The 24,974-nt window shown below is 50.6% G+C and overlaps 1 protein-coding gene across 1 annotated transcript; it reads right to left on the bottom strand.

The window, feature by feature from the left end:
• Nucleotides 1-3,158: 3,158 nt before the first annotated feature.
• On the bottom strand, nucleotides 3,159-23,061 carry IDS (iduronate 2-sulfatase). Its single transcript, XM_032428321.1, has 9 exons — nucleotides 22,845-23,061; nucleotides 22,262-22,398; nucleotides 21,464-21,641; nucleotides 18,636-18,724; nucleotides 16,885-17,085; nucleotides 15,176-15,346; nucleotides 11,113-11,239; nucleotides 8,794-8,967; nucleotides 3,159-5,537 (listed from the first exon to the last, which is right to left on the bottom strand). Exons 1-9 carry the CDS (start codon nucleotides 22,939-22,941, stop codon nucleotides 5,065-5,067), a joined length of 1,647 nt encoding a protein of 548 aa, XP_032284212.1. The 5' UTR covers nucleotides 22,942-23,061; the 3' UTR covers nucleotides 3,159-5,064.
• Nucleotides 23,062-24,974: the final 1,913 nt, after the last annotated feature.

Here is a 24,974-nt window from a genome sequence, read left to right as displayed (position 1 = left end):
ACGAGCCTCACCCTAGCTACAGAGGGCAAGATTTCTCTGAATGATGGCAAGGGGCTGACCTCACTGACACCTCCCGGGCAGGGTGGAGGAGGGAGGAGCAGAGGGAGAGGGACAAGCAGACTGTGCTGGGCACAGAGCTCGACCCGGGCTCCATCTCACGACCCCAAGATGATGACCTGAGCCAAAATCAAGAGTCAGACGCTCCACCGAGTGGGCCACCCAGGTGCCTCGCTAACGTTATTTTAGATCACAGAAGGATACAGGATTGGATGTGAGAGATCTCATCTATGTAAAGACACAAATGTCCTTATGTGTGCATATGTATGTGGGCAGGAAAAAGAGCGGGGAGAAATGCAAGAATGTCACAATGGCTGTATTCTGGAGGGGGCTCTTCCTCTCATCCTCACCATTTTCCACATCTTCCACATTTTATACAATGAGCATACGTGACTCTGATAATCAGTGAAGAGACGGGGTAGATGAAGTATAAAACCGAACCACAAAAACAGCAAAGGAAAATGAATATTTGTTCAATCTCCAGATTGGGAAGGGTCTCCATGTTTAACAGGAAAAAAAAAATCAGACAGGAAAAGAGCAATTTGTTTATTTTAAAAAGTGAAATCCATAACCAAAATTTAAAGGCAAATTCACATGACTGGAAATACACACACCCAACAATTTTACAAAGAGAACAATGATCAAGGTCACTGATAAGCAGAGAGTTACAAGGTCAAACAGGATACCACTTTCACCTATTATCATTAGGGGTGGGGGCTTTTTGGTTTTATGGTTTTTATTATTTGTATGCTTGCTTTATTTTTAGTTTTACTACCCTAAGGTAGCAGAAGAGTGGGGAGAGGGGCCAAACAGAGAAGCTTTTGACAATTTGGCACAGAGAGACAAGCCTAAGGGAATAATTTGAAATACATAAAAATATTTTATTCGCAAAGTTGTTCATCACAGCATTATTTACAATACCGAAAATTTGGAAATAAGCTGAATTTTCAATCATTGAAAGAAGGTTAATTATGAAAAAAGCTACACAATAAAATATATTACCATCAGTATAAAGCATCTTTGCAGAAATTTGTAGTAACCACATATAATATTTAGTGAGAAAAAGAAGAATATAAAACTATAAGATAAAACACATAGGATGACCACAGCAATGTAAAAAATTCATAGCCCAAAGAAGGCAAGATATTAAGTGACCATCTTGGGGCAAAATACTGATGCATTTTCTTGCCTTTAACTACATTTCTGTTTTCCAGTTTTTCTATCATTAACACTTTAACTTTGTGCTCAGAAAAAGATACCTTTTTTCCAAAGTGGCCACAAGACTCATTAGCGATGTTCCTGTTCATTTCATGCCACGACACGGTCTAAAGTCAGAGTGCCAGCCTCATGGAGATGGTGGGGGCGGGGGAGTGAGTGTGAAGGATGGTCATGAACGGCGAGGGAAGGGGACAAGCTAGGGCGGGCAGGGAGGCAGGGATCGGCACGGGAGAGCCAGGGACCAGCGTGCACACTGGTCGGCCAAGGAAAGGGGCTTTGTGGAGCCAGGGAAGACTCTGACTGCTCAGCGAAGGTCTGTGTGGACCCCGTGGTAGGCACTGACGGTGTTCGCAGAGGGCGGGGTCAAAGAGGGAGTTCAGGAAGACACGTGGATTCTTCAGGAGCGAGGGAGGAAAGAGGAGGGGAGGTAACTACGTGGGAAGGAGGTGAGAGGGCTGGTGATGGCGATGGCGATGGCACTAGCACTGGGGGAGGTGAGCGCCGAGGGCCAGAGGGCACTCCCCGTGCCGCGCTTCAACCAAACAGCCTTGGCGCGCCTCTGGACAAGCCTTTTTGCACGCAAACACCGGGTGGACAATCAGCCCCCAGGGGGAACTTGCCAGCCGCTGGGTGGACCTGGCTCGCGTTCATAGTTAGTCTAGGGCAGCTCCGTTCCACTTTCTGCCACGATGGAAAGGTTCTAGATCTGTGCTCTCCAATAAGGCAGCCACTAACCGCGTCAGGCTGATGAGCACTTGAGATACGGCAAGCCTAACCCAGATTCTGCTTTGGAAACGTTTATTTCATTTTAATTCATTTAAACAGTCGCGTGTGCCTAGTGGCCACAGGACAGCACACACCGAGGAGCGGTGATTCTCAAAGTCTACTCTCGGGGGCAACAGCGTAGTTTGTAGGAAATGCACATTCTCAGGCCCCACCCCAGCCGCGAGGACGCAGAAGCTCTGTGGGCGGGGCCCCGCACACTGAAATTTAGCAAGCCTTCAGGTGGCTCTGACGCACCCTCCCGTTTGGGAGCCACGGAAACGAGGCCACTCAAATTTTCTGGGCTCGCTAGTTCTGGTTTCACCTGCACTGTATGCAAGAAGCTCCGCTCGAGTGAAATGGGGCTTTCTACAAACCATGAAGAAAACGTGCCCAGCTCAGGGGGACGAGAAGGGCTGTGTGGAGCCACAGAGTTGTGCTCACTCTGGGCCGAGTCAGGATAAGGAATGTGGTCAGACTGACGTCTGAAAACCAGAAAGTGGCTGTTCATCCCAGCGTGTGGGGGAGACGTGCAAAAGGAAAGAAAATGTGGCTCTACGTTGGGTTCGGTGTCAAAAACAGTAACCACCCATAACCTGTGAGACGATTTGGAAGAGCGTGCCACTGAATGGGAAATGCAGGCTTTGCTTCTAACAGGAGAGAGGTTGTAAAGGGAGGCCAAGAGAAACCAAAAGCAAAGGAGAGCTGAAGCACTCGGCCAGTGTCCTCGCATAGAAGAGAGGAGATAGAAGCACTTCCAGTAGAGACAGATCGACACACAAAAGCTCCCCGTGTAGACCCAGCCCCGGATGTGGCTTTGGTCACACGGGTGAATTACTGCCAGAAGGGCAGCCGCACCCCCGACCTATCTGTCACTTCACTCTTCTCTGGCACAGTTCAGCTTTCAACTTCAGCAAGGGCAGAACTGGGAGATTTTTTATACTACAACTGTGTTTCAAGAAATAAAGCGAGGGGCGCCTGGGTGGCTCAGTTGTTAAGCATCTGCCTTCGGCTCAGGTCATGATCCCAGGGTCCTGGGATCGAGCCCCGCATCAGGCTCCCTGCTCCGCAGGAAGCCTGCTTCTCCCTCTCCCATTCCCCCTGCTTGTGTTCCCTCTCTCGCTGTATCTCTCTCTGTCAAATAAATAAAATCTTTAAAAAAATAAAAAAATTAAAAGAAATAAAGCGAGAAAAAATGATGGAGTGTACACACTGCGGCCAACAGGAGCAACAAACGGATGTGAAATAAAAGCCCGTGTTAAAACTTATTATAACTGGGGAGTAGGAGATAAAGCTAAATACACTGAAAATATGTCACGAGGAATTTACAGACTAGATTGTAAAAATCTTAGTGGAAGTGATGAGAGCGATAAAGAGGATGAAGAAGGAGAAATAAAGGGCCCAGGGAACCCATCTACTAGTAAAGCTGAGGCTTCCAGAAGAAAGATGAGCCTCAGGATCGGGAGAGATGAATAGGGCCCTTCACTCTTCAGCTAGAAACTGCTGTTGCCAGGACACTAAGTCACTTAATCACCTCGAAGATCGCTGTGTTACAGATCGCTGTGTTACCATATACACCTCTGCTGTTGGCTAATTAATAAAAAAAAAAAAACTTCCTGAAATTACTGATTTGAAGTCATCTTTTACTATAATATCTTGCCTTTTTTGTTACAATTTAATACACTTAAGTAACTTAACCTAATTTGCTGAAGAATTTTCTTTCACAAGCATTTACCTTTAAACACTGAAGCACTTGTAAAGAGAGAATTACTAGAAATTACTCACTTCGATACAGGACTACGTAAGATGTTTATTTAGAATGTGGTTGACTCCTCTGATGACTACTGATAACTGACCAGCTTCCCCGTGTTATAAATATGAGTTGTGACTACCCCGTCCTTTTTAAGATGATGTAGGCTAAGCTTATTATAACTACCACCTGCCTTTCTGGTTACTTTCATATTTAGGGAATACAGAACTATGTTCTGGGGGATTAGAAATTACCTAATATTATACTAAATGAAGTTTTCCCAATTCTCAAAATAATTCAGAATTTAATAAAATTAGTGTTGTCTTTAATTAGCAATTACAAGTAGAGTATTTCCTGCCTCCTGGATAAATGGATACCTGCAACCAAGCATTCCTGAAGAAGGAGAACACTAACAGTTTTGAGTGACTCAATTCATGGGTACAGTTATGCCTTTACATGTTTCCCACTGTGAATAACAGTGCCTTTCAATAGGTGATCTTTGAGATCAAGGGTCATATTACTTGCTAACAAATTATTATTTGGGCCAGAAGTTCCTGAACATTTCTAACTGAACTTCCCAAATATCTCATGCCCCTAGTTTACTGAGCATTATTTATTATTTGATGTAGAAATTCCACATAATCACTTCATGCACATTATATCTCTGGATTTTGAAAATTTGCAATCTTATTAACAAAAGTTGAAGATAAGACTTTAAGGCCTTAGCATCTAGCATTATTATTTAACTGCACATTTTACAAACCTGAAACCTGAAATATTGACATAATATTTTGAATATATTGGGCTAAATAATTAAATTATAAACAAAAGAACCAGGGACTTCATGTGAAACCTAATGTGACCAATGGCTACTTTTTGAAATGCACTAAATTCCAGAGATAATTACAGTATTTCTTGAGTACAGTGTTATGTTTGGTTATTATGGTCTTGATGGCTAAAAGCATGACAATTTTCAGTTGCTCCCTTTACGCTTATCCACTCAATAAATAAGCTGTGATTGTCCAAAAAAGGAAAAAATAGTTCAGCCTAGTCCCAGTCCGATTACCAAGTAGAAATTAATAAAGACTCTAATTAATAAAGAATCAAAAGGTTAGGCTATTACATAGTCTTAGGTCAAACGGTTGACGCATGCTTCGATCGCCTACCCCTCAGGTTGCTTCCATTATGGGTGATCACCAAATGACCAGCCCTAACTCCCCCTCTCCCCAGGTGGAAGGGAGCACGTGATACCCACCCTCCTCGCTAGTTGGCAGGAGTCAAGGCATCAGTGATCGGAGGAGGTCTCTGCTCTGGGAGTCATTATACATGTTGTGGTCCTGCAAAGGGTCAGAATCAACAAAATACAGTTCCCCCGCGTGGACGTCAGAAAAGTTAGCCAGAAATTCATGGGGATTGAAGCCAACCCACACGGTGTACCGATAGTCTATCGTGCGTATGGAATAGCCCATGACCTTTATATCTTTTAAGCTCGGCTTGTCAGAATTCCACTGGGGAGAATCTGCAGGCCGGGGGTACTGGCTATAGGCAATAGACTCACGGGGATTACCACGAAAGTATGGGTCCTCTTCCAGGTCCTGGAATCGGAAATGCTTCACAAGGCTCTGGCCTTCTCGGCACCGCTCAACATGAAATGAGGGAATGGGACAGCGAGGTGGTACATGCAGTCCCGCAAGTCCCGCGAGTGTGGGGGAGAGAGAGAGAAGTTCCACGAGGTCTGTGACTCGCCGGCCTGAAACGGGAAGCAATCCAGCTGAACAGACTACTTTACAGAAGCCCGCACAGCTCACAGGATGAGGAAGGGAGCATGTCTGGGCTCCACAGGTTGTCTTTTGTTCTCTTGCATTTATTTTGGGCCCACGAGTTTAGGAACAACGCCAACTTGGCACCTCACCCCACAAGAGGATGCAAAATGAAGGTGCCCACAGCCGGTTGGCACTTGTAAAAATCTGTGACTTTTGGAACCACCCGTGTAATCACTGATTCAGGCAAGGATCACCAACAGAAGCCCTAACCATTGGGTAAAAATCTGTTGGGGGACAAGATATTCGGAGCCTCAGTAGTACCACCCTGCAGATCACTCCCTCCTGGACATCAGCACATGCCCTTTAGACTGTGGCAGACTACAAACAACATCACGTTTACCATCTTAATGTTCTGTAGTGTCCCGTTCAGGGGCATTAAAAACATCCACCCTGTTGTGCAGCCGTCCCCACCATCCATATCCAGAACGCTTCTCACCTTCCTGAACAGTCATCTGTCCTCACTGAACACTCCCTTCCCATCTCCTCCTCCCACCAGCCCCTGGCACCCACTATCCTACTTTCTTGTCTCTATGAACTGGACTCCTCGCGGGACCTCGTGTAAGTGCAATCACACAGTATTTGTCCCTTTAGGACTGCTTCCTTCAATGACCACAATGTCCTCGAGGTTCCCCCATGTTGTAGGTGTCAGAATGCCCTGCCTTTTTTAAGGCTGAGCAACATGCCACTACACAGAGAGGCCACGTGTGGCTTCTCCATTCATCCGCCAATGGACACGGGTTGCTTCCACCTTCTGGCTATTGTGAAGGATGCTCTGAACATTCACGTACAAGTTTTTGCTTGAATACCTATGTTTAATTCTGTGGGATATCTCCCTAGGAGTGGAATTGTGGAGTCACATGGTAACTCTACGTGTAACTTTGTGAGGAACCACTAAGCCATTTTCCACAGTGGCTGCGCCATTTTACCTCCCCACCAGCAATGTGAGGGTTCCACTTTCTCCACGCCATGCCAGTGCTGTAGGTTTCTATTTATTTTGAGAATGGGTATGAAACGACATCTCATTGTGGTTGACCCATCTTTAAAGTCTCAATCCTATACTTTATATTGATGCCTGTTAAAACTGATCTGGGCTTTGAGCCATCATTCTGGCCTTTCTGGATCTTTAAGAGTTAGCTTTATACAGCCCAATTTTATTTCCTACACATTTGGTAAGTAAAAGAAAAAGAAAAAAAGTAAAGCAGCTTAAAAAAGATACTTTCTACAATGGCAAGACCTGGCTGACATGACCACCTTCATCAGGTGATCAAATGTGGCACCACTAACAACGGCGAAGGCCCCCATGAAGTGCCCCCACTGTGACACCACCTCACGTGCAGTGCACGTGTCAAAAATGTTTACCCTGAATCTAGTCATGAGGAAGCAATGAGACAAATCCAGACTGTGGGCTGTTGCAAAGACAGCTACCTGGAATGCTTGTAACAAGATGAGGGCAGGGAGAAATGGGGGCCCAGATCACGTCAGGCCTTGTTGGCCATCATAAGGGCTTTCACTCAGTGAGACCGGAGCACAGAAGGCTCCAGAACAGGGCTGTGACACCCCTGACTCGGGTTTTGACAAGATCACTTTGGCTACTGTGAGGAGGAAGAACTCCAACGGGCCAAGGGCACAAGCAGGACGACTTCAGGAAGCTATTGCAGGAATCCAGCAGGACATGTGGCACTGTGATCCAAGGTGGCAGCATGAGGCGGTGAGAAGCAGTATGGCCAGACTGAATGGAGAGCGATAGGCTTGCGGACAGACTACATATCACATATGTAGGGAGGATGGGAGACAGGCAGGGGTCAGGACGACTCCACAATTTTTTGGCCTGAGTAAGCACGGCCATTCCCTGAGAGGGGAAAGACGGTCAAAAGAAAGGCTTACAGTGAAAGGCCAGAAGCCCAGCTTGGGCGTGTTAGACTGGCCAAGTGGAACAGGCTGTTGGAAATCCCAGTCCAAAGTTCAGAGAGGAGATAGAGGCTAGAGATAAAATTGGGGAATAAACTGGGAACAGTGCAGTTACATGAATTTACAACTTGCTGAACACCTCCCCAAAAAAGTTTCAAAAAACATTCTCAACCTGTCAGATTTCTCCAAGCAAACAGAGGGCTATAATCATGCCCTGATGGTTTAAGCTTTTTATCAATGACTTGAAAGAAGACAGAGTATGCAGCATACAAAAATCAAATGTAGAGAAAATAAAATCGGGCCATATGAAGCAAACTTGGAAACATCCAGAAAGGCCGGAATGATGGGCCAGAACAACAACAACAACAACAAATCAACAAAAATCAATATAAAGGACAAGATTTAGACGTTAAGTGGATTTAGATGGATTAAATGCAGAAGTCCAGAAAGGGGGCAACCTGGTTTTGCAGAGTTCATGGAAAAAGTACTCTAACTCATACACAACTCATCTCTGTGCTGAGCAGATCAACTCAAGAAAGAACTGGCAAAGAACCTACACAGGTCGCCCCATGCGGCAGCAAAGGGTATCTTGTTCCAGGGACATTTCTGGAAATGTTTTCTTTAAACTGGAGCTTTGGGGAAAGCAGAGACCAGGATAACCATGGGTCTATCACTACTGTGAAGGAACTGCAGGCCTGGGGGTTTCCACCTAGAGATGAGAGGTATCAGTGTCATTTGCAAGGCCGGGACAGACTGACACGTGGAAGTCAAAGTAAACGTGCCCTTCACTGCTGGGGAGGGCAGGGCAGAAGCAGAGTCACCTGGCAGACTTTATAGGTCTAGTGGCTCACTAGACTGCTGAGCTGCCAATGTGGCAAATGCCTCCCTCACGAAGGGCTGCGTCCCTGCCCGAAGGGTGCGGGTAACGGAGTTCTGCTCATCTGTCAGGGGGCAGGCTCCTGCCCTGGAGGAGTCTGCCGCCCCCTTCCTCTGAGCCTCGGAGCACATGGTCATCTCCACCACGACAGTCCTCCTCATCCTGGGGATGCTGCCTACTCCTTCGTCCCACCCCCTCTCCAGGCTCCTCGTGGACTGGGGCCATACGTGTTGGCTCCGGCCCTGCCACTCCTCCCGGACCCAGAAGTACTCAGGAATGCCAACCCTGGACAGGAAGACAGGGCCGGGTAAGGCCCGGGCTATGAATCAGTGAGATGGTTTGCATATAAAGTAGAGGGAGTTTACTATCAAGCAATATCACTTCAGCATATTTTATACCTGGCTCCATCAATTCCAAGACAGAATCGAAAGGGTCGATGTAAGGGAAAAGCTTCTCGCCTGCCTCTGGAAGCGGAGCTGTCCTCCCGGGAACATAGAACATCAAGGGCACGCGAGTAGTGACGTCAAAATTGCTGTATTTGGCCCACTCTCCATGTTCACCTAGAGCCCACCCTGGTTCACAAAAAGCACAGAGTAACAGAAAACAAATAATGACATCACAGCTCAGCTTGTTCATTTCAGATACCATTTCACTCCCTGCTGTAGAAACCAGAGGAAGCAAAAACTCATCACATAGAAGAAATTCCTCTATAATTACCACAAACAGGGTGATCTTCCCTAAATACTGCTTTATTTGAAGTTAGACATTTGTCTTGAATGAGGAAACCTCTAAAAGGAAAAAAACATACTAAATTCCCAAACAAAACTATCTTCTTTTAGCAAGCAACTAACACTTGCACCCAGCTTGGGCTCCGAGGGCCCAGCGCCCCCATCCCCCCCACCCTGCACGCAGGCCAGGCCTCCCCTCCTGAGAGGGGCTCGTCCTGACTGGGCGGGGATGCTGCCCTGTCCTGTGCTGCCCTCTCTGGACACAAGTCCCACGGGTTCCACTTTCCACTTGAGGGGGTGTGCCACCAAACCATGAACTGTGATGCTGCCACATCGCTCACCTTTCAAAAAGGCAGAGATATCTTGTTCAATTGTTAAAATAAAGCACAGACCAAAAAAATAGAACTTGATTGCAGACCCTTAACCTTCATGAAAAACACAACCCTCTTAACCCTGATTGAAAACCTTCCTTGCAAAAGACAGCTTGACCACTCGAGCTGGAAATTTCTAATGCTGCTTCTAAGCACCCTTTTTGATATAAAAAAATATAAAAAACAGATTGCACCTTGAGTATTTCATGTTACAAAATAACCAAAGCCACATAAAGCTGCCATGTATGGATTCGAGAGGCTTTTGTGGTTCGGAGGCAGGGAGTCTCAGGAGGGCCATTTGAGAAGAGCCATTTGTAATCAATGCAGCGGCCTTAGAGCAAAGAGAGCTTCTGAGTGGGCCTTGCCTTCTTCCCCGGCACAGCGGATTGTGTTAGCGCTGGGACAGGAAACTGAGCACTGACAAGAGGGGTCAGAAGTGGATGGCAAACCATTAGGGAGAGAGCGAAACATTATGACACCTCCGTGTATAACAAAATAATGTGGGTCTTTACAAGGCTTAAGGTAGGCCCGTGAGAAATCACATGGAGAACTGTCTGTGACATTAAGTGGAAAAAGCAAACCAGGGAACAAAAGAGTTGATAAGCACAATCGATCCTGCCTCGTCCCATGACTATATATTACATACATCCCCACGCCCGCACACACCACAGCCACCTGTCGCTGCACAACCAAAGGTCTGTCAGCACCAGGTCGGCCCGGGCAGGTGGGATAAAAGGGAAGGGCAGGGTGCTCTGGCCCTACATTATATGCTCTCTATGCTTTTTTCTTTTTACAATGACTATATGTTGATACCGTCCCATTACACAGTTGACGATACTAAAGAACTGTTTTCTTATCTCTAAGTATGATAATGGTAGTATGGTTATATTTTAAAAGAGCTAAATTTTTTAGAGATACTGTTCAGAAACCTAAACAACCTGGGATTTGCTTCAGAATAATTTGGGGGGAGGGGAGGGGTGAGGATGAGCCAAACAAGACCACCAGGAGTGGGTAACTGGGGAGCACAGTGATGGGGACTGGGGGTTGTTGTTTATCCTCTATTCCTGGACATGTTAAAAATTTTCAAATTAAGAAGAATCTTTTTAAATAAATTGTTTTCATTTTTGGAAAAAGTGGGAAACTGCCTTAAAAGAGAGAAAGCATTGCAAGCCCCAGGCTCTTGGCAGAAAGAATATAGGGACTGGGGGTGGAGGAGTGAAGTCAGGTCCGAGGGCCTTGTTGGGCCGTGCCAGGATTGTTCCAGATCCTCCTAAGAAAAACTAAAAGTCCTCCAACCCTCTAGATTGGAAGCATGGGTTAAAAGGGCTCCCCATACAAATGGAGGGTTCCTGCTGAGTTCATCCAGAAAAAAAAAGGTTCTACGAGGTCCCCACCCAAGCATCCAAGATGCTCCTTGGACCCAAAAGGGGCCCCACCTCTACGGAGAGAGGTCCCAGGACTAACAGGCCATCATAAAAGCACCTCAAGACCCCAGACTTGGGGCACTGCTGATTCCCAAAAGAGAACACGCCTGTGTTTAAGGCAATCTAGAAAAGCATGTTTTGCAGAGAAGTCCAGGTGCTCTGAGTGACTCCCCAGGGGACCGGAAAATGCTTACCGTGATCGGAGACAAATGCAATGATGGTGCTGTTAGCCAGCTGGAGATCATCCAAAGCACTCAGAAGGCGGCCAACCTGCGTGTCCAAGTACGAAACGGAGGCAAAGTAGCTCTGGCGGATTTTCCGCTGCACGTTAAAGGAGGAGAGTGAGTGCCACTTTAACCGCATGCACAGAGCCGTGTCACCTCTGCTGATGCCCTTGACTCGCTCAGCCAAAACATAAAGCACATTTCCCCACCATCTGTGTCCCTGGGCCCACATGCTCCTGGTGAAATCCAGGGTCCACAGCAGATCCAAAAGGAAGATTCTTTTCTAAGCAAATCAGATTTCACTTTAGGGCACAGGTCACAGCAGACGGATGTGCCACTTACTGTCCCTTTCTGTCTCCTTCACCTATTCTTATGGGTCCCAGGAGGTGACCATGTAAACGAAAATGCACCCCTCCCCCCCCAGTTACTCCAAACTCTGCTGAGGGTGGCACCAAAGACCCAACGAAGTTCTATTCCTTCCCCAAAGACCAGAAACTGGGGGGCTTAGAACAAGAGACAGCTACTGAGATGCAGGGGGGCAGAGCCACACTCTCCCCCAGGGCTCTGATGGAGGGGCTCGTCTCGTGCAGCTGCTGCTGGTGGCTGGCAGCCTTGGTGTCCCTGGGCTTGTGGCCGCATCACCCCAGTCTCTCCCTCCATCCCCACATGGCCCTCTTCCCGGGTGTGTCTCTCTTCTCTTCTTACGGGGACACCCGTCATACTAACTCAAGTATGACCTCATCTTAACTAATGACATCTGCAATGACCCTAGTTCCAAGCAAGGCCCCATTCTGAGGGGGTCAGGACTTTAAGTTTTCGAGGAACACAACTGAGCCCATAACAATGGCCATGGCTGGGTCTTTCCTCTGACTACCTTTTAACCCAGCAGGACAGCAACTGCTTGTCCTCACAGACTGTGGCTTGCATGTGAGGCTCATGTCTAACAACCTCCCAGCAGGCAGGAGAAGAGCAATGGAGGGACCCAGGCTGGAGGCCAAGGGAGGCATTGAGGCGATTCAAGGTGAGTTGATGCGATCTGGGCTTCACGTGCGTGAGTCTGACAACAGCCCAGAGCACCTGTCAGGGGATGAATGGCGCTAGATCAGTGCTGGGCCCGTAGGAGGAGCCTGACAGACACTTGTTGAATGAACAAATCGAACCCAGACCAACTGCAGTGGTCATGAAAGACGTGACAGAGCAAGAGGGCAGTACGGATCTGAAGGGAATGCAGGGAGATCCAGTAGGAGTGCGGGCAGTGGAGGAAGCCGGTGGGGAAGGAGATGAGGATTCCCAGGCTGACTCCAGGTTTCTTGTTCAGCTGGTGGCACCATTCAATGGCATGGGGAGCACAAGAAGAGGAGGAGGGGGAGGAAGGAGAAGAGGAAGAGCAGGAGTGGTGGCGTGGCCCCATGGGTCCTAGGAAGCAGAGGTCTCCACGGGCAATTGCGTGGCAATGACCCTCACAGGCAAGTGGACAGACATGTCTGAAATCAGAAGCAAGACTGGGATAGGAGGAGAGAAGGGGCAGGAAGGTTCCAGTGGGGGCCCTGGGGCTGACCCAGTGGAGCAGCACCTCCTAAGCAGCAGACACAGAAAGAGAAGGGGGGCAGAGGGGGCCCAGGAGGACCGGTGAGGGGGCCAAGGAGGAGTGGCACCAGCCAACAGTGAGAAAGCAGCAGGGACTTTGGGAAGGTTAGGTCCCACAAGGATGAATTTTATTTGCCAAGGTCAGTGCCGACCTAGGTAAGAGCGCTGAGTGGGCTGGGGAGGCAGGAGGCTGGGCAGAAGCGAATGAAGAACGAACGGACACTAAGGCCACATTTCCCTCCTTCTCCCTTGAAGGGCAGGTGAGGGCATGGTGTCATCTGCTGAGAGATGGTGAAGAGGGGTGTAAAGGACAGGAGGTGAGCAGCCGCACGGGGCAAGAGAGTCCTGAGCAGAGAGCCCTCGTGGGTGGGCTGCTGGGGCTGGAGGCTGGGCCTGTGTGTCTCCACCTCAGGGCTGCACGGATTCAGTCCAGCAGTCTCAGGACTTGGGCTTGAGAGCAGAGTGGTGGCTGGACCGTCCCGTGATCGGGGCACAAGTATTTCGAGGGGCTGGCGAGAACAGTAAGCCACCTGCCCAGGAGCGAAGCCCAGGGGGAGAGAAGTCCCCACTCACAATCGCCAGGAGGCGTGTGGGGAACGAGTATGTGGGGTGAAGGAGCTGTGAGAAGAGACTGTGGTCAGGGTGGTGACCGAGGAGGAGCCGGCCTAGGAGGTGACACACCCCCGAGGGTGGGCCCTGAGGTCCCTCCCTCCCGTGGAGCAGAGCGAGAGGGCTGGAGGCTGAAGAGGGCAGAACTGAGAGGCTCAAGAGTGCAGGGAGATGCGGCCTGGGCGCAGACACCCAAAGCTGCCAAAGAGCAGTGAGCAGGGCCCAAGTTCAAGGAGAATGTGGGGCAGGGAGCAGCACGCAAGCACACCAGGGAGGTCTTCTGGGCGGCGACAGCACCAGTGGGCGGGGGGTGGGGAGAGGGCATCTGAAGGAGCCCTCACATGCGGCTGGCACCATCCTAGATGTTTTCTCAGGTTCGCTGTGCTCCCTGCTGGAAACCTTTCTCCACCTCGTTTCCGTTTTACAGATAAGAAAACAGGCTCAGAGAGGTAAAGGGACTTGCCAGGGGCTGCACAGCTGGTATGGGGGAGAATGGGAATTTGAACCCAGGCTGTTAAGAACTGACAAGACAAAGCACGAGGCTCTGGCATTCCGTGTCTCCAGTGGGGAATTTGGACTCCCCATGGCACTAACTCTGTGATCTGGGGCAAGTCACCACACCTCCCTGCCTGTAGTTTCCCCACCTGGACAACAGGGAGGGCATGTACCCCAGTCGGTTTCCATGGGGACCAGAGGAGATGACACACAGAAAACACGAAGCACCCTCCTTGGGACACAGTCCATTTTAAAGGGACATTTTAAGTGACCGGCACTAACAAGGCATCCAGGTGCAGGCTCGGAGATGCCATTCGAACAACCTTGCTCTCGGAACCCCTGTGATGAGAAGTCAGGGACAGAGCCACGTGATGAAGCCGCTCCTTTCCCAACTCTCACCACTGCCAGGTGAACCTCGGGAGTCCCACGGACACGAGGGGTGCACTCCCCTCACCACCCAAACCCTCACTGTCCAAACAGCTCTGACTAGCAAGAGACGCCTGGATATTTTGTTTTGTTCTGAACTATACCCTATGGCAGTACTTGCAGGCTTCTGCATGCATCTAAATTGCCAGGGGTGCTTTTGCAAGTGCCAGTTCTCAGGCCCCTCCTCCAGCTCCCAATCCCCTGAGTCTGAGTTGGGCCAGGATGCTGCACTTCCAACAAGCCCTCATGGGGATTCTGATGCAGGTGGTCCAGGAAGCACCCTTTAAAACCATTGCCCTCTACCTTTCACTGCAGGCTGCCTGTGGAATATTCCAGAAAGAGCACTGGTCAGCATGTTTTCTGCACTCCAGGGGGCGGGTGACTGATGAGTCAGCTGAGGAGTCTAACTCCGCCTCCACACAATGGCAAAGGGCTCCCTCTGCGCCAAGGCCCTACTCAGCGCACCACCAGCCGAGAGTGACAGGTGCCTGCGTAGGCCTTCCCACAGAGGGGCCGTGCAAGTGCCAGCAAACTGAACATTTTGGGCTGCACGGTAGCCACCCGCCACTCTACCGCTGATGAACTGTCACTTGGATTAAACAGCATCCCCCATGAGTCAGTGAATGGGTCATCCAGACCTCCTCCCTACCCCAGTGCCAACATCTAGTCAATCACCACATCTCCAGATGCCCTCCCCCCACCGCTTCTTTGCAAGTGGAGACACGGCTTGGGAGACGATATCCACCCAGCACTTCCCATATCCTAAATTCCTCCAGACCACCCCCAGCCCCAGCGCCTCAGAAGACACCTAGCACAGAGAAGATTCTGCGTAAGACACGATGGGTGGGGTGATGTCACCAATGACGTCATGCCATACATAAGAGCCCAGTGATTCCCCCAAATATGTCCCTGGTACCTGAAAATCCACAGGAATTGGGCCATAGGGCACACTGAGGTTCAAGGCCTGGACGTCCTCCCGCTTCCTAATGTCCATCCAGGGGTTGTAGGCCACGGGAGGGAGGCCAGCAGGGACCTGGGGGTCAGGAGCCAGGGTGATGTTCTCCAAGGGATACAGCTTCTGAAACTCCTTGGGGGAAAAGCACACAAAGACATCAGGTTGTCATTCTTTCAGCAAAGGCACAAGGCTGGGAATCTCCGGGTCTTTCTATTGCCCTTGTTCTCTAAGCCCGGGGTGTGTTTACACGGTGACTCACTGACACTCCCCAGGTACCTTCCCCTACCTGAAGGTCAGGCCTAAGGTCACTGTCACAAGATGCCCATGGTAATGAAATCATGCCACTTGTTTCCTATAAACCAAGCAGCAACAGCTCTTTTTTCATACAAATCAACGTCATCCTATTCCTGTCCCCACTTCCTACTTCCCCTCCAGCTGGAAAAGGGGTAGGGGGTATTTCCAGTTCCCGAAACCTCCCTCAGGTTTGGCAACTCCTCAGGAGTGCTCACAGAACTTAGAACAGTCCTACCTGCGGCTACCAAACACAATCAGCAAAGGGCAAAGCCACGTGAGCGAAGCCCAGGGAAAACCAGGCACAAGCTTCCAGAATCCTCTCCCAGTGAAGTCATACAGGACGTGCTTAATTCCCCCAGCAATGAGTTGTGTAACAACGTGTGTGAGATGCTGTTGCCATGGAAGCTCATTAGAGCCTCAGCACGCGGGCTGTTTACTGGGGCTGCCCACCCAGGCCCCCTCTGCCTGCACATATCGATGCCACAGACTTTAGGCGGGAGAGCAGGGGTGTGCGTAAACAGTGTGGGCACAGGGAGCCACTCCTCGCTTGGGGAGCGGTGCGAACTCTCCCAGGGCCCAGGTTCCCAGAGGCCGGCCAAAGGCCAGCCTTGCAAGCAGGCCTTGCTAAGGAGAGCAGCTAGGCCGGCTAGGTGAGCTCCTGTCTGCACAAGAGGCAGAAGTGAGTCTCCCTCCGTCAAAGGGGGACAGATCCCGCTAGGAAGGTGAGATCCCCTGGGCCAATCGAAGCATCAAAGAGCACGCCTTTGGCTCTCCACTCCCAACACAAATGAGGGGCATTCTTTACAAAGTCAAAAGAATGCGCTGCTCAGGCCCAGAGAAGACACAACAGGGAAAAACTGAAAAAGACTTTTAAAAAGAAGAGATTATACACTCTAAATGATGGACAGGCGAGCACAGCACTCAGGTTGCAACGAGCAATGCAGCACCCTGTGTGGAAGGGGTCTCACATGCCAGGCTCAGGGGGAATGCCAATTACTGAAGAGGGCTTCACGGCCCTTGGAATTGTGCCCCAAGGACCGTCCCTTACCACGGGCATCAGCGGCCAGCTCTGACTTCTCCATGTTGATGTTACCGTCCAACCCAACACGTGCTCCCCGAGTTCAAGGAAAAGAAATAAAACCCTCCAGTGGAGAGGGAGGAAGCCGAGCATTCCCAACAAGATTCTTACATGCCCTAAGCCTACTTCTTAGCCTTGACCTCTGAATCCCATCTTCACGCCACTAAGTACGATAGCATCATCGGGCACCCCTGGTGACCAGGGATGGCAGGACATGGCCCCACTACACCAACCCCTCCTTCAGCAAATGACACAGCTGTCACAGAGGTGTGGGGTCAGCTGTCAGGCAGCTCTTCACCTTGGGGTATCTGAAGGGGATGTGCGGCTTATGATACCCAACAGCCAGGAAGAAAGGGTGGGCCGATGTTTTCGTCTTTTCCAACAAGTGGATGGCTTGCTCAGTGCTCTGTTTGTCAGGCAAGGTGCCCTCTGGCACATCCGCCACATCCACAGGGCAAAGCAGGTTGGCATGGAGTTCTCCGTCCGGCCCCCTACATGTCTTTCAAGACAAAACATATCAAGTCAGCTCTTTAAATGCAAGAAAGAGAAGTCACGAAGGTTGGTGTGCACGCACAATGGACTTAGCATTCACAGCAGCTGCCCTCTAAGTCTGCCTCATGTACCCTGGCCGGGCACACACGAAGGAGAACTGAAACAGAGAAGCATCTCCTTTTCTCCAGGCAGAGGCCAGAAATCCACCAGCACTTAGCTTCTTGCTGTTAATCTTCTGTCTCCAGGTCATAATTAATTAAAGGAAACCCATGGAAACTAATGATCAAAACAAATCTGTCTCCAGCTCAATATTAAAAAAAAAGCCAATTAAAAAATGGGCAAAGGACTTGAATAGATGTCTCTCCAGACAAGACAGATAAATGGCCAATAAGCACATGTAAAGATGCTTCATGTCATTATTCATCATAGAAATGCCAGTCAAAACCACAGTGAGCTACCGCCCCACACGTGCTAGGATGGCTAGAAATTTTAGAACCGGACAATGACAAGTGCTGGCGAGGACGGGAAGAAACTGGAACCCTCATCCATAGCCACTGGGGGTGTGAAACAGGGCAGCTGCTGTGGAAAACACGCCGGCGGTTCCTCAAACAGTTACACAGAGCGTCATTACATAACCCAGCAATTCCACACCTAGGGAGACACCAAGAAAAATGAAAACCTAAGTCCACACAAATACAAATTCTACCCAAGAGAACAGAAAACTTAAGCCACACAAAAATGTGTCCGTGAATGTTTGTAGTAGCCACAGAGTGGAACCAACCCAAATGTCCACCAACTGCGGAAGGGATAAATAAAGTGTGTTCTACCCACACAACAGAATACTACTTGGCTATAAAAAGTAACGAAGTTTTGGGGCACCTGGCTGGCTTGGTCGGTAGAGCATGCAACTCTTGATTTCAAGGTTGGGTTTTTTTTTTTTTTAAGATTTTATTTATTTATTTGACAGAGAGAGACACAGCGAGAGAGGCAACACAAGCAGGGGGAGTGGGAGAAGGAGAAGCAGGCTTCCCGCTGAGCAGGGAGCCCGATGTGGGGCTCGATCCCAGGACTCCGGGATCATGACCTGAGCCGAAGGCAGACGCTTAACGACTGAGCCACCCAGGCGCCCAAGGTTGGGGGTTTGAGCCCCACTTTGGGTGTAGAGATTACTTAATAAAATCTTTAAAAAGAAAGTAATGAAGTTCTGGGGTGCCTGGGTGGCTCAGTCGGTGAAGCGTCTGCCTTCGGCTCAAGTCATGATCCTGGGGTCCTGGGATGGAGCCCCACATCGGGCTCCCCTGCTTCTCCCTCTCCCTCTGCCTGCCACTTCCCTCTACTTGTGCTCTCTCTCTCTCTCTGTCAAATAAATAAATAAAATCTTTAAAAAAAAGATCGTAACACCCGTCTCTGTCAAGTCATGATCACAGACAAAACCCACAAACTTCACTGTATAACCAGCTTGAAAGAACGTGAGGTATACGCAACAGTTAAGCTTAATCCTGTTACACAGGAAAAAAGCAGTTCCTCTTCAGAACAGTACCCCTTTCACATCCTTACCTTGGTGTTTTCATACTTTTCAGAGGAGGGATGATAAGGTGGAATAGACCAACTATACGGAGAATCATCACTGTAATTGGAAGATATTCCTTAAGGGGGGGAAAAAGAAAGTCATTAAATAAAACCTGAAGGGTCCTTCAATGCCCTCCCCACTCCAAATCAAAACTTTGTGAACAGCTACAGAAGTATCATCTCCCTTCTTTGGGACTTTTTCCTCATCTATAAAATCAAGAGCTTAGGCAGATGATGAGAAGTCCCCATTAAAGCCAACTCTCCAGGTTTCTATTTGAGTACTAGGCATCTGACCTCCCAGTCCCTTAAGCCCTGGCAATTCATGCTAGGCTCCGAGGAAGAAACCCAAAGGGTAGGATCGGCCAGCCTGCGACAGCAACGCGGCCCTACAGAGCCCTTGCTGGAGCCTCTCCCAGACCCTACAAAGAGGCAGCAGCACCACCATGGGCCAGGTGCAGAAGGGGAGGCTCAGGGAAGGCCAGTGCCTAGACTGATATCAACCACGTATTAGATAAGCGAGCTGGGACTCAAACCCAGGCCTTAGGACCCCAGGTTCAGTGCTCATTCATGAAGCAGAAACCCGGCCCTAAGTGCAGCAGTTTGTAGTCCATTTGGGAAGAGAAAAGAACAGTGAAACTCCAGAAGGCTGGCCAGCCATCTAGAGAGCAGAAGTGGCGTGTAAGTGGGGGGGCCACAGAGCGGATGGGTCAGCAAGGGCTGTGAGGAGTCGGTGAGGCTTGTGTGGGATCCGAAGGGAAGCGTCGCCTAGGGGGATGAGACAGGAGGAGCAGAGACAGTAGTGTAGGTCGAAAGAGCCACAGGAGAAAGCGTCACCAGCATAGTGACCGTCAGGCTCCAACGGGCAGCACCAGGCAAGGCGGGACTGGAGGGACAGGGGGCGGTGGGTGCAGGGCTTATCAACACAGCAAGCACAGTGGAAAGAGCAGCGCGGGCCAACAGAACCGGGTTCAAATCTCAGCACTGCCCCGTATTACCCGCGCAACCTTGCACAAGCTCCTTGACTTCCGTAAGCCTCAAGTTCCTCCTCAAGCAATGATGCTGATGCTAAAACCTCCCCCAGCCTGCTGCGGAGGAGAGGACTGCGGGAGCGGCCAGCACAGGAACTGGCACGTCCCTGGCAGTCGATCAATGGTAGCTGCTGTCTTCCGTGAACAGGTCCCTGCCTCGCAGGCAAGGTCGTGAGAAGAGAGACCCAGCTGAAAAACAGGTTTCCACAAGGACTGCAGGCTAAGCTCTCGTTCTCTGGGTAAGACATGCTGCTTACAGCCTGACTCCACAATCTAATAATCAACACCACTCGGGCCTTCCTTAGCCTCCCTTCCTGAAGCGCGGCCTTCCCTCTGCCCTACTTCCTCTTCTCCCCCAAACTTGTCTCTCCCCTCCTGCTGTGCTCAGTCAGGCAAAGGCTGTCAGGGTGTAAGCGCCAACTGCGGAAAGTTCTGATGGTGGGCTTTTGGCAACACATGATTCCTGGCAGAAACACTTTCCAAACCTGGGCCCCACTTAGCCCAGCCAAATGCTATCCTCAACCTGGACTGGCCAGCTGGGTTCCAGAAGGCTGCTGAGCCTGCTGATGTCACCAGTGAGCAAAGGCAAAGCTACTGAAAACGTTCAAGTCATCGTCCTTAGCAATAAGCACTACTGTCGTATAAAGTGGGCTTTCAACCCACTTTCACACCCTTGAACTACCGGAACTGGGACGCTACCCTGGGAGGTAATCCAAGCAGCTATGACTCATTTGCCAGGGAAGGAATCTGAGGCTGAGAGAGGAAGAACGATTTGCCCAAGGTGAACTGCACAGCTAAGAAGTGGCAGAGCTGGGACTGGAACCCGAGAGCCCGGATCCCTGGTGCCACTGTCCATCGGTTCCCTCTACAGAGACGTTCATCCCAGCAGTACGTGTGACAATGGAGACCTGAAATCAACTTGAGACTAAAGTACAGTGGATTTGTATGTGAGACGACTGTGCTGTTGTTAAAAAATGACATGCATGAAGGGCAGCCATATGGGGAAAAGTTTGTTTAAAACGTTCACAACATAAAACTGTATACACAGGAAAATCTCAAATCAGAAAAAGAATACGCCTGGAATGAGGGAACATCAAACTTCAGCCCTCCTCAGTGTGGTGCAATTACAAGTAATTCATATCCTTTAGTTTATACTTTCCTTTTCTTACCCCCAACTTTTTGTCAAATAACCATGCATTACTTCAATAGGTTTTAAAAAAGTTTTAAAGTTTGTGTTTCAGCATTCTCATTTTGGCATTAAAAAGAGCCAGTTTATCAGGCCGTGTTGGAAGTCAGCACTGGTGGCCCCTGGCACCCTTCAGGCCTTGGGCGCCAGCTTACACTCCTCTTGCTGACCTAACTCACAGACGATGGGCAGCCGCGCCCAAGTGCGGGCCTCTTCACTGGCAAATCCTCATAGCCACCCTGCTCTCCCTTTACTGACAGGGATCCCGGGGCACAGAGGGTCAGTCAGGTGCAGAGCTGGACTCGCACCCAACACTGCCACCTCCCCAGCCAGTGCCCTTCCTTCTGGCTGAGAAGCCAAAGGAACCAAACAGCACCACGACTAGTTGCCGAAAGAAAAAAGTCCTACTACCCTTTTTCACTTTCGGTGAGAACATGAAGCTAAGGTGAGAAGTAGTATTTTGTACAAAGACAGCAGTGACTAAGGAGGTGTCCACCCAGCCCAAACAGGCCTCTGCAAACACAGCCCCAGCCCCCAGAGGGGGATTCCAGCCCTTGGGCACAAAACACAAAAGAACCCAGATTTTGGACAGCAAACAGTACCAGGGTGAAAGACTTTTCCAACCGACATGGTCACGTAGCCATTCTCCTTGAAGTACTGGGGGATGGTAGAGAAGTTTCCAGCATGTACCCTCCAGTAGGAGTTGAAGTCATACAGGCGGGTGGTGTCTGGTCTCCTCCCAGTGAGGAAGGACACACGGCTCGGGGCACACACTGCTTGCTGTTAGGGAGCAGAAGCAGAGGGAAATGTCCTCAGAGGCAAACAGAGTCTGGATGCTAAAAGGTAACCAGGCAACCTCAAGAGTCCTCAGCAAAACAGCTTGGCAGCTGAGTCATGCAGATCAAAGCCAACCAGTGGGACAAGGGCCTCACTCAGACACCAGGAATAAGTCTTCCCACAAAGAGGCAGGAAAGGACTCAGCCCCTCAAACAAGCAGATGTTTGTGTCCTGTGTGATGGTGTCCCACAGGTGAACTGAAGCAAGGGTCTTAAAGGCTGCCCCGTGAGGGCCACCATGGCAAGCTGCATGGTGCTTGCCCAAGGTCGGTTAGCAGACCTGAGAGTGCCATTCTGCAACACCCCTTCCTTCTCAGCACCAGGCAATCCCCTTTGGGGAAGAAAGCTGGGCAGGACCATCCTGAGCATGTTAGGGTCAAGGGACAACCTCTGCCCAAGCTTGAAGGCACAAGCTTCCTTGCCGGTACACAACCAGGTTTTCTCTACCACCATTTTCCAGAAATGCCTGGCCCAATCGGTGCCATCTAACCATAGCTGAAAGGACCCCATCCCCTAACCCACTGCACAAAGCACACACCCACACCTAGAGGTCCCCAGACATACCTGGGCAAAGGCATTCTGGAAGAGGAGGCTGTGGGATGCCAGCTGGTCGATGTTTGGGGACCTTACGAGCTTGTCCCCGTAACAGCCCAGAGAAGGGCGCAGGTCATCCACGATGATTAGAAGGACATTCAGAGGAGCTGTATGGGAGGGAGGAGCTTCAGTGAGATCACCTGCACTGACAATGAACCCCCAGCCACGGTTGGTGCTAGGGTACTGAGTGGCCGTAGGCTGGCCCCTGCACCCTGGACAGCCCCGCCAACCAAGCCAGGGAGGGGGAGACTAGGGTTGTGCCTCAGGGAGGGTGGGAGTGGGTGCACAGAAGAAGCTCCAGTCCCGGGTGGCAGAATTAGGCTCTGAGCATGGCCTCAAGCCTGGATGAGGGAGGGAGGGAAGAATAGAGGAAAGGAAAGAAGAATTTAGGGAGGGAGAGAAGGATGGGGGGAAGAAAAGATCGTGGGAGGGAGGAAAGGAAGGATGGATGTTATACGGAATAGTAGACGGGGCAGAGACAGGAAGTTAAGGATGGACGTAGGCAGAGGAGGAGGTAGGGAGCCCGCAATCTGAGCGAGGGCTAGGGCTGCACCTATGGTCCAGTTGCCAGGCGCCGCAGACTCAAGGGAGGCGCAGACCGAGGCCAGGACTAAGCCAAGCCAAAGCAGGCACCAGCCGGCCAGCAGCATTTCTGCCCCGGCGCGGCCACTCCGGGGCGACGGTGACAGGCTGCGGCGGACGGGCCGGACGCGGGCCCCACGTCGCCGACGCCGTCTGCGCGAAGCGGCCGCCGCCGGCCCCACAGGCCCGGGCACCGGGGCCCGAATGCTAGTGCGCCTGCGTGCCTCGTACCCGCCCCGCCCCCTCGGGGGGCGGGGCCTGCTGGCCCGCGAGGCCCCTGCGCGTGATCCCGGCTACAGAGGGCGGGGCCGGGGTTCGAGCGCCGAGCCTGGAGCGCGGACCCGGCACCGCCCAGCTGAGCCGGCCGCCTCGCAGACCCGCCAGCCCGCCGGGAACTACCGCCTTGGGGAGCTGCCCTGAGAATCTTTCCGGGTGTTTCCAAAGATTTGCGATGCAACCACTGTCCTTAACCAGCAGTTTTCTGCCTCTTTGCCTTTGCTTGTGTTATGCTTTCCACCTGGAAGCCCTTCCCTTCACCGTAAATGTCACACTTCCTCGCAGACCAGCCCAAATGCCATTCTCTCCTCCATCTAAAAGGACCCCCCTTTTTTTGAAGATTTTTTTCATTTATTTGACGGGGGGGGGACACAAGCAGGAGGAGTGGGAGAGGGAGAAGCAGGCTCTCCGCTGAGCAAGGAGCCTGATGTGGGGCTCCATCCCAGGACCCTGGGACCATGACCTGAGCGAAGGCAGACATTTAAACGACTGAGCCACCCAGGCACCCCTAAAAGGACCCCCTTTTAAAGCATTTGTTCAACAAGTACTTATTAAGTACTGCAGATATGTATACCAAGCTCTGCTGGTGGCTCAGGAATTCTAAGTCCCTGCCCTGGTGGAACTTGCCGACAATAAATAACCAAATAAAAAACGGCAGTGGGCATGCCCAGTCTGGACAAAAATAAGGCAAGGAGGAGTTGCTTGTTATTGTCTGTAGGGTGGCCAGGCAAAGCCTCCTTAGTAAAGTGACATTTGAACAGAAACTTGAAGGAGGTAAGGGAGCAAGCCACACGGATGTCTGCAAGAAGGGTGCTCCAGGCAGAGCGAGCAGCCATTGTGGAGAGCCCGTGTGATGGTGTTAGGGGACAGCACAGAGGCTGGGGTGCTTGGCAGTGAACTGGAGATGGGGAAGGCATAGGAGATGGGAGGAGTGAGGGTCCTAACTCCTTCCATGGCAAGAAACCTGAATTCACCGTCTGCCTGGGACTGAAGGTTGAGAAGGACATCACAGTCCCTCTCTTCCCGTCTCTGACTCACCCCCCACCTCCCAGTGAAATTACCTAACACAATGCCAGGGAGATTGCAGATCTCTCTCTCTCTCTCTCTCTCTCTCTCTCTCTCTCTCTTTTTGCATACAGGAATGCGTAAATACTAGTATTGTTATTGGGGGCTTCCTATAACCCAGGCAACATGCTTGCTTTCTTCTCACAGCAACACTGTGAGCTAGATGCTACTACTATCATTCCTATTTTGTAGCTCCAGAAATTAAAACTCAAAGAGGCTACATCACTTAACGAAGCACACACAGGCAGGAGGTGGAGGATCAGGGAGGTTCTCCATGAGAGGCCTGCTTCCTCAGGAGGGAACCAGAGCCCGGTCATCCCAGGGAGCCTGCTGCCAATTGCTGCCCCACCTGCTTTGCTCTTTCCTCAGGGACCCGCGCGGGCGGCTGTTCACACCAGAGCCTGGAAGCCACGCTGCAGCGTCTGCCTGCACTCCCCACACCAGAGCATGCCGAGTCCCTCAGGGTAGGCCAGCTCCAGCCAAGGACCCAAGTTGTCAAGCCTCAGGTGGCACCATCAGCTGTCCCTCCTCATCCTGACACTTCCCTTGTATCAGTGGCTGCTCAGGGTCTTACCCTTTCCCTCTCAAAAGTATGGCCTTAATGTTTCAGGAAACTCTGAGCCTGGTGTCAACAAAGACTCCGGTGGATGTTTAGAAAATTTCTCTTACCCTTATTTCCTTTCCTTGGCATCTGCAATACTTCCTCATAGCAACAGATGTCTCCCGTGAGCTTGTGAACTGAGGACCTCATAATATCATA

This window comes from Phoca vitulina, unplaced genomic scaffold (genome assembly GCF_004348235.1).
Source record: "Phoca vitulina isolate PV1807 unplaced genomic scaffold, GSC_HSeal_1.0 scaffold39, whole genome shotgun sequence".
In the NCBI taxonomy this organism is placed as follows: domain Eukaryota; kingdom Metazoa; phylum Chordata; class Mammalia; order Carnivora; family Phocidae; genus Phoca; species Phoca vitulina.
Note: the sequence above shows the minus strand (reverse complement) of the source record. Positions and strands in the feature narration are given on the sequence as shown.